We start from the raw sequence: 9,362 nt of genomic DNA, 5'->3' as shown, positions 1-9,362 counted from the left end.
AGCACGGAACAGAAGCTTGTGAACACATCTTTGGATGGATGCGTGTCATCTTTCCCAATTTTAGTGTCCTTGATGCCCGCCTCATGATGCCAAAGATCATCGCAGTTGTCAAGAGCATCATGAGTGGTAGAATGAAGATGCCACCATCGGAACACCTACATGCGGGCTACCAGATCTCTTTAAATGAAGAAAATCCCAACAACCTCGATCATCTGCGCAACTTTCCGTCTAATAAAGAGATATCAGACGATCTCGACATTGCCAAAAAACGTGCTCTTAGTTTGGCAGAATATTGTGAGATGGTTGTAAATGAGCTTGAAGATTTAGACGATGATGTAGAGGAAATTGTCCGATCAACTGTTGAGAAAGTTCAAGAAGACTCGCCGGGTTAGTAATTATAAGCAAAGATATCTCCGTATCTTCTGTTTGTTAAGCTGATAATTTTCTACAATTTGCAGATATCTCAACGAGCGCTGCCAAAGATTATCAAATAAAATATGGCTTCGACATGGGGGAATTTCCCGAGGATGAGGCTTTTGAAACCGCAGCTATATTAACAAAAGAGCAGAATGCTCTCAATCTCATGCTCGATAAAGTACCCGAAACTCTTGAGGGCGACGTAGTTCAGAATGCTGCGATGTCAATATCAAACCTTCTCAACTCTAGCGGTATGTTCTACCTTAGCCAGCAATAAACTGATTAACTGACTTGTCTCTTACAAACCAGACGAGCCTCACAAGACCATAGACTTGACAGTGGGTGAAGAATCGTTGAGCCTGATTGATGGTGACAAACTTCACCACAAGAACATCATGAAGCTACGACGAAGTCATGATAGTCAGGTTTCCAAGAATAAAGGTAATGATCGTATGCTGACCAACCGTGATGACCTTGTCCATGAGCTCAACTCAACTACCAACGATGGTGGCATGAAACCGAGTGTTTGCTCGAAAGCCATAGCAGTCTTTATGAAGACTTTTTCTGGAACTCCAGCTGGTGCCGCACGTCGGCACCGGTGGAATATGCATGTAAAGATAAATCTGGCGGGGATTATCACCAACACCACAACAGATCGAGCTTTGGACCTGCAGCAGTTATTCGATGCTGGATCGATTGGGGTTGAGAATCCAATTGAGCCCGGTAAACTCCTCATATTTATCAAAAACAATGTATGTATTTCATTTTGTTTGAAGACATCTAGGAAACAATTACTGACATCTTGTGGGATCAGACATTGCATCTTGCACGCACGATAGTTGTCTATGAGCATGTGGCCGGAAAACATGCCTTTGTCACGAGTGCCACATCAAGAAAAAAGATATCACATGTTGGTGTGCAAGTATTATATTACGAGCCAGGGCTTCCGGTGGCACTAGCTACTGAAAGGAATGCTCCAGATTCCTGGACCTATGCCCTCTTGGATGCCCCAGATATTGTCTACGTCTTCAAGCCCTCCAATGGATCAAACTTTGCGTTAATTCAGGAAGGATGTTACTCATTGCCAAGAATTATAATGGGAATGTTACAAAAAATTGATATTGACAAGCTGATTCAAAGGTACAACGAAGAAAGAAAGAAAAAAAAGTCGACTGTTCATGAAGATAATGAATAGGAATCTTTTGCTTTTTGTTTTTCCTCTCTCTCTACTACTTTACGCTCTTTATGAAATCACATTCATTACAGTCATTAGATTAACCTTTGCAAAATAAAACTATCTCCATGCTTATTAAAGCATATCCCTGCTGCTTTGTGCTTCTGAGAGCCAGCCAATGCGGTTGGTAGTACCCCAGCCCCGTGCCTGAGCACCACGGGGCCGTATCCGGCCCCGAAACCTCTGCTTCGGGCTGTTTGGGAGGTTTCTGATGTAAAATGTCGGAATCAGGGATTTTTTTGAAATTTCACCGGCGTTGCGAGCCAAAATGTCGGAATTTACATCAGAAACCTCAATAAGAGCTTTCCTGGGTCCTTGAAAAGCTCATCTTTGATCCATCGTGACCATTTCCATACAGTCACTGTTCAAAAATTGACAGTTCGACACCGATTTCATTCGGTTTCGAAATAACCACTTCACCACCGCATCAGCCACCGTTCTCAAACGATGGCTGACATGGGCTCGTTCCTGAACCGTTCGTGGAACGATGTCCGAAACGGCTTTGGCGACACCGGTTCCAGCGGTTCCTGAGCGGTTCTATTCACCGAAACTTTGGGAACGAAACTGGAACCGGCCGAGGCCGAGGACCATTACCCCCTGGTGTATTTATCTTACCTTTCCTATTGTTTGACATCTCCGCTTTTGAGATAGAACCGTGTTCCGAAAGAACTGCTTTGAGCCGCATTCAGAAGACTACTCCGATCCGAGAGTCCCGTTTTACAGTACATCCCAGAGCCTTACAGAAGAGGTTTCAATAAACCTTTCAACCGGATTGTAAATTGAGGAAATCGATCCCAGTGACCATTCCGGCATGGAATGGTGATTGATATTGACTCTAGAGAAGGACAAGCTTTGATAACCTTTTCAACATTTAGCAGTCCAATTGCATATCTGAAATTGCATGTGAAATTTCCATCCATGGGCACTGTATTATCATAAAGACTACGACCAGTCTCCAAAAACTTATAGTCATCAGGAAAGAATCGATTTTCCAATTCAAACTGAGCCGATTTTACCAAGTTTCCATGATTCAAGAGGATATTCTCCGTCCAATGTGACATAGGAGCAGGTTGATCACTTGGAAACCGGATTTTCTAGTAGATGCATTGCAATAAAGATTTGGGTCAGCTTGCCTTACTTCTGTAGGTTGAAGCGTCAGGTCATGCAGAAAAAGGACATTCATACCTGCCACAACCTAGGCAAACAAAGCCGATGAAACCTTTGATTGAGAACAGCCAGGGTTTGAAACGTAGTGAGAATTGGTGGAGCCTGGTGATCTAGATATACCTTGTAAGGCCGACATCCCTTAGGGGTGTGGAGGATACGTTCTACTCTTCTTTTATTGATATGGTCGTGTTCTGAGGTGTCTGAATGAGACTGAAGGTATACGATGCTGACAATGTTTTCCAAGACTTCCTCCGGGAGACTCTCTAGACTCATGATACCTTGAAGTCGAGCCAGAGGATTCAATGGAGTTGGCCAAGGATTCTTTAATTTTCACCAAGTCGATAAATTCAAAGTGAGTTCAAACTAGTGTTTTGTTGGTTTTTGTTTAGGATTATTTTCTAGAATTTGATAGTTAAATATCTCGTGTAAAAGCTCATATTAAGGCAAACTCAACGCGAGAGGACTTATAACATACAAAGGGATTTTGAGCTATTGTGAGCCTGAGGTGAAGTTTTCCAATCAAAAAGCCTTCCCCTCACCTGAATCTCCCTACAAAGGGAACATAAAGCATACACCCTCATCCAATTAGGACAAGGACCTAGATACTTGATATGCTGTGGGAAGTTGATCTGTAATTAACACAATCCACCACCCAGGAGCTAAGCTTGTCTGGACAAATGACAACTCCCTTTTATCTTGGTAGAAATCTATTAGACAAAGATTATATTGCAAGGTAACCATCCAAAAAGTTATACATAACTAATCAAATGGTGATGATTGGCAAACCAGAGTGTATGTTTACCAAGTCATTTTTTTTCCAAAATCAAAATTCAATCCCAATATACAAAAAAGAGAAACTCACAAGAGATGCAACGAAATACACAAACCACACAAAAGGTACAAAAATGCAACAAGATACACATTAGAGAATGTGTGCTGTTAAAATTCAATTGAGAAAAGGTAAATTGATGGGTATAGGTCAGTAGGAGCGACTGAGAGCACATCGGGTTCCCAGATATTCTATCGCATCAACTACTGAAATAATCGGCTAGTTGACGTCCCGGGGTTACGACAGGTACATTCACGGTGCGCCGGAGGCCTAGACATTCATTCCTAACTTGATCACGGATTTGGACTAGGATTGAATAGCAGTTAAGACAAGGCGAGAGCTCTTGTACAGCCAACTTCATCTCTGGCTCAAAAAGCTGATCGATATCGAGAGCAGGACTGGTGATTCGAGAGATGATGCGAAGAGAGGCATCAGCCCAAAAGGCTTGTAGCTTGCTGATATCACATTTGTCCCCATGGGATTCAATAGCTTGATTTTGTATGATAAGCTTGGCGGATTGTATACGAGATTGGTGTAAATCGAGCTTTATGATCAAAGTCAACAGCTGTGAGTGATGCGACCTGGATGGAAGTGGGTTGACTTACTAATGGGATATAGTTTTCACTTGTCAAGATATCCTGATAATCGGGTTGGGTGATGTCCAAATTCAAGGTGTGTTCCGAAGCGGCCTCAGCTAGCCAACGACAGTAATAATGAGACGCCAAGGTATAAACTTCGACTGGATTTGTAGCGCAGTAAGCCCTGAAGCGCAAGAATCAGATAAACCCAAATAGATCAGTTACAAGCAAAAAGCAACCATATAGAATGATCAGAACGTACCCAAGTGCAAGTAAGCAGATCTTTTCCGTATGAATCAGCCGGTACTTGTCAGCAGCGGCTTCCAAAGCCGAGACTGTGAAATCAAAAACAAGTAAGCGCTTTGGCCTTGCAATCGTTTAGTGATCATAAAAGAAAAGACGAACCGATGACACGAAAGTCGAGTTTACCAAAGTCAGGTAAAGAGTCAGCCTCCAAACAAGCAAGCATGACCTCAATCACATCACGACTTTCGCCAAGTTGGACTAAAGGGAGATTATTATCCGGTGTGAGTTGTTCAAGACCAACTGAGCGAAAGGTATCCGTATGACAAAACAGTTTGGATTTGTTGACAGCAAACCAGCAAGGAACATGATCAGATGAAGCTAGTACTAGATCGACGTCAGGTGAGTTGGCAGGATAAGCGGGATGATAATAAGCCGCAGAAGTACGAAGAGCTGAAAGAGGACTTCGAATATCGCAAGGGTTAATAGAACGTTGAGCGGGTTTGGTATCGATATGAGGAACTACGAAAGAGACTGCAGGCATGCTCGAGATGAGGAGGTTGAAGTTTAACAAGAAGGTAAGATTGATATGTAATTCCTGTTGAGTTTTGAATGGGTGAAAGGAATGTGACTAAAGGGGCATTGAACTAGAATGGTTGTTAGTGGATGGCAGGTGAAGTTGATCAGCGCTTTAAAAGGTTGAAGAGGGTTTTTATAGCAATCAGGATTAAAAGGATGGGATTGGTAGAATTAGAGAGAAATGAAAATCAGTTGATGGCTCGAAGAAAACGTGATTGATGGACAATTAGAAATCGGAAGTTTAATGGTCGTCATGTGAACCCTGTCAACCCTAAACCGAGTACTTACACATGTCATGAATATGAGGTTATCGGATATTCCAGGCCGGTCACATGCCCGGGTGGGTCCCGAGACTGTCTTCCCCTGTCTCTCGAGTCTCCTCTCGTCAGTGTGATTGTACATAACCTGTTGTAACCAATAGGATAGGATAACGTAAACCCATGATCAAAAGAATAAACTATAGATATCCATTGAATTTGAATTTGAATGAAGCATGTATTAAGCAGAAGAAGAAGAAGAATGATCATGGATGGTATTTGAAGAAGTTGAACAGAATTGTAAAGATTAAAAGAAATGGATGAAATCAAGATTAGCAAAGTGAGTTGATGATCTTAAAGGAGTCTTAATTCGGATTACTGACTTTATCTTTCTACCTGATGAATTCCTTGGGGACTACTTCGATACCAAACCATATCATACGATACAAACCGATATACGATGATCTTAAAGGTAGAATCAGTCAAAGTCAAAAAGTTATCTCATCAAACCAATCCATCAACTTTATCAAATCAAATCAATCAATCAATCGGTTCATTACATCTTACTACTCATCATCTCATTTGGACACCTTCGGATCTTAATCAACTTCAATCTTCAATCGATCATGCCAAAGATGAAGAAGTTTGGGTAAGTCAATCATTCATCTCTTCAAACATATCCTATCATCAAAACTGATCAAATATCAATATCATACCAATCAATCAGTTTACACATGCACTCATCGCCACCGTTCAATATCTTCCATCTCAACCAGAACCAACTATCTTGATCCGTTTAGTTAACTTTATCACTTATACTTTTACCTTTCATTCTCAATCTCAACTTGAACAAGTTTGGGATTCAATCAAAGCTTTAGTTCATGCTCGTCAACAAGGAGATAAATCTTCGACTTATGCTTTTCAATATGGATCCAATTCAACTAATTCTAATTCAAATCTCATTCATCCCGGTTGGAATCTTTATGATCCGATTCGTGAATTCTCTAGAATGAATTCCCTAGGTGATCAAAAGGCTTGGAGAATCACTTCAATAAACAATGACTTCAATGTGAGTTTCAATGAACCTCGCCTCGGAATTCATATTTGAAAACCTGATCATGCATTTTCATGTGTTAACTCGAATTTGTAGTTCTGTTCAACCTATCCGCAATCATTACTTGTGCCAGCAAAGATCAGTGACACCACACTATCATATGCGGTCAAATATCGAAGTAAAGGTCGACTACCGATCGGAACTTATGTTCATTGGGCCAACGGGGTATGTCTTTGAAGATCACTTCCATGCTTCCTCAGATACACATAGCTCACTCTCAATGCTTTTTGGTGACACCATCAAGTCTTCAATCACTAGGTCTAGTCAACCGATGGTCGGCTTCAAAAATGCAAGATCAATTCAAGACGAGAAACTGATCGAAGCCATCTTTCATTCTCATTCACTCCATACTGGACCGAGTCTCTCATCCCCTCCTACCATCTCATCTCAATCAAATCAACATGTCATCTACGGTGCTACCTCAACCAATCTTATCATCGATGCAAGACCTACCACCAATGCTATGGCTAACACGGTCAAAGGTGCAGGAACAGAAAATATGGAAAACTACAAAGCATGTCGCAAGGCTTATCTTGGGATCGATAATATTCATGTCATGCGTGATTCACTTCAGAAACTAGTCTCAGCTCTTCATGAATCATTCATTTCCTCTCAACCGGTCTCATTAGAATCTTTAAGAAAAAGTGGATGGCTCAAACACATCTCAGCAATTCTTGATGGGGTTAGCTTGATCACAAGAACAGTTCATGTTTCAAACTCTCACGTTCTCATTCATTGCTCTGATGGATGGGATCGAACTTCACAACTCTCTGCTCTCTCACAAGTTTGTTTGGATCCTTATTATCGTACCTTTGATGGATTTGCCATTTTAGTCGAAAAGGATTGGTTAAGTTTTGGTCATAAGTTTTCAGATCGAAGTGGGGTAGTAGTATTAGGAAAAGAAATGGTAAATTTTGGAGAACATCCTAGTACTTATTCAAATTCTGGATCTAGTCTTCAAAACAATAATGGTATCAATCATCTCGATGATAATGTAGACGGTACCTCTGGTTCAGGAAGTAGTACAGCTTGGGTCACTTCATTTCAAAAACAATTAAACTTTGCAACCACTTCAACTAGTCATTCTCACGCTTACAAAGAAACTTCACCAGTTTTTCATCAATTCTTAGATTGTGTATATCAACTCATTCGACAATTTCCACAAAGATTTGAATTTAATTCAATGTATTTAGAAACTCTCTTTAAAGAACTTTATTCAGCTCAATATGGAACGTTTTTGTTTGATAATGAAGAAGAACGAATTCGAAATAATGCACATTCTACCACTAGATCAGTTTGGGAATTGTTTGAAGGAGATAAAAGGGATCGATATCGAAATGAATTGTATGATTCGAGTTTAGATGATCCAACCAAACGTGAAAATGAAGATCAAGGTGTATTGTTACCAAACCCGAAAGAAGTCAAGTATTGGTGGGAATTATTTGGTTGTGATGATTCAGAAATGAATCCTGTACCTAAACCTCGATCGACGACCGCATCCGAAGTTAATCCTTCTAGATCAACTACCGCTTCTAGTATCAATAAGTTGGTTGACGAGAATCGTAGCACCAATGTAGGACAAGGACTCGATTCATCCGATTCAAATGAATACCGCCGATCTCATCCGACTGGACACCTCAGTAGTAGTATCAAAACCAATTCAGGATCCGGTGATTGGAGTGGTGAGGCATTACCATCCTATCTGACCGCACCACTCAAGACTCAAACCGTATCGCCATCACATTCTCTCATGAATATGTCAACGTCAAGTAGAAGAGGAGCAAATGAGAATTTCGAGAATAATAATGTGAATTTGAATGCGATCGGAGGAGAACAACTTCAAATGGCCTTTCAAACAGCCAAAACCATGGGATGGAGTACATGGGATCGATTGAAGAGAGGATATGAGGAAGCGACAGGAAGTGGAATTGTAGGTGGATTACCTTGGAAAGAAGCAGATGAACCTAATCTTGGAACGACTCATCCAACATCAGATGTGAAGGAAAGAGAAGCAAGAGAAGTCGAGCTAGGATCGAGTGGTTGGAATGATAAAAATTGTAAAGATGAAAGATTGATGGGAGGTGGATTAGTTGAAGAGAATCCATGGAGAACGAATGATGAAGAAGACAAGAAATCTAAACTTTCAAATCTAACGGAAATCAAATCAGAAGTTAAACCAGAATTAGAAATCTTCAAGATGAAGAAGAATGAAGATGATGTGAATAAAGTGGTGGAAGGGAATTCAGATCCATTAGGAGTAGGTTTCAATTTTTAGTAAATAATTGAAGATGTGTGGTTGAATGTATGCATCTGATGTGTCAAAGGTAATTCTTGTTACAATGTATGAATACGAACATCCTCATCTCGCAGTGAAGCAAAACCTGATGTAATATCAAGCAAATCGATTCTGAATCCTTCAATTTGCAAGGTGCTATCTGCATATGTAGCCTAAGATTCTAAGATCATAGGCCTTGCCACTTTTCTTTCTTAACACTTGATCGGATAAGCTTCTGAGAGTCATCCAAACGACATGGTTTGTTAATGCTCATCAACGCCCGTATATGAGACGTGGTTTTTGAGAATTTTTTGTGCAAATTGAAGTCAATTCCGAATTGAGAGATGACCCGATTGAAAACCCGAGCCCTGTTGTGTCGGGCCACAGCTGCCAGGATATGTGTATGCTGAATCCTGATGATGGCATTGGCATGTTTCAATCATTCGATCATCATTCATCAAGTTAATCCTCAAGTTAAACAATATCATCAAGTAGATACATACCTCTGAGGATATTCTGTTCAAGTTAAAGGATGAGATATGAATCATGATCGAATTCATCGAGATTTAAATGAATTGATACGTAGAATAGTTGGAATTAATTCATCAACTTCAAGTCTTCAAACTTTTTCAAATGAAATCTTAAATCAATCCACTTCAACTTCAAGTA

The 9,362-nt window shown here is 40.5% G+C and overlaps 4 protein-coding genes across 4 annotated transcripts; 3 read left to right on the top strand and 1 right to left on the bottom strand.

Annotated features, from left to right (window-relative positions):
- Positions 1–38: 38 nt before the first annotated feature.
- Positions 39–1,123, top strand: MELLADRAFT_94671 (uncharacterized protein; the record flags this gene model as incomplete). The annotated part of the gene is made up of 4 exons (XM_007417266.1): positions 39–387; positions 459–668; positions 727–858; positions 903–1,123. The coding sequence occupies 4 exons, from the start codon at positions 39–41 to the stop codon at positions 1,121–1,123; spliced, it is 912 nt and encodes a 303-aa protein (XP_007417328.1).
- A 2,399-nt stretch (positions 1,124–3,522) lies between these two features.
- MELLADRAFT_73412 (uncharacterized protein) lies at positions 3,523–5,239 on the bottom strand (the record flags this gene model as incomplete). Its single annotated transcript, XM_007417247.1, has 4 exons — positions 3,523–4,191; positions 4,253–4,409; positions 4,488–4,560; positions 4,631–5,239. 4 exons carry the CDS (start codon positions 5,010–5,012, stop codon positions 3,847–3,849), a joined length of 957 nt encoding a protein of 318 aa, XP_007417309.1.
- A 1,074-nt stretch (positions 5,240–6,313) lies between these two features.
- MELLADRAFT_40285 (uncharacterized protein) lies at positions 6,314–7,886 on the top strand (the record flags this gene model as incomplete). The annotated part of the gene is made up of 4 exons (XM_007417226.1): positions 6,314–6,373; positions 6,455–6,583; positions 6,663–7,347; positions 7,447–7,886. Coding segments are annotated over 4 exons (1,314 nt in total), but the record flags the coding sequence as incomplete, so codon positions are not given.
- A 315-nt stretch (positions 7,887–8,201) lies between these two features.
- On the top strand, positions 8,202–8,867 carry MELLADRAFT_73411 (uncharacterized protein; the record flags this gene model as incomplete). Its single annotated transcript, XM_007417246.1, has 1 exon — positions 8,202–8,867. One exon carries the CDS (start codon positions 8,262–8,264, stop codon positions 8,691–8,693), a length of 432 nt encoding a protein of 143 aa, XP_007417308.1.
- Positions 8,868–9,362: the final 495 nt, after the last annotated feature.

This window comes from Melampsora larici-populina (genome assembly GCF_000204055.1).
Source record: "Melampsora larici-populina 98AG31 unplaced genomic scaffold MELLAscaffold_70, whole genome shotgun sequence".
NCBI classification, from domain to species: domain Eukaryota; kingdom Fungi; phylum Basidiomycota; class Pucciniomycetes; order Pucciniales; family Melampsoraceae; genus Melampsora; species Melampsora laricis-populina.
The sequence above is the reverse complement of the archived record's forward strand: the minus strand, read 5'-3'. Positions and strand labels throughout refer to the sequence as shown.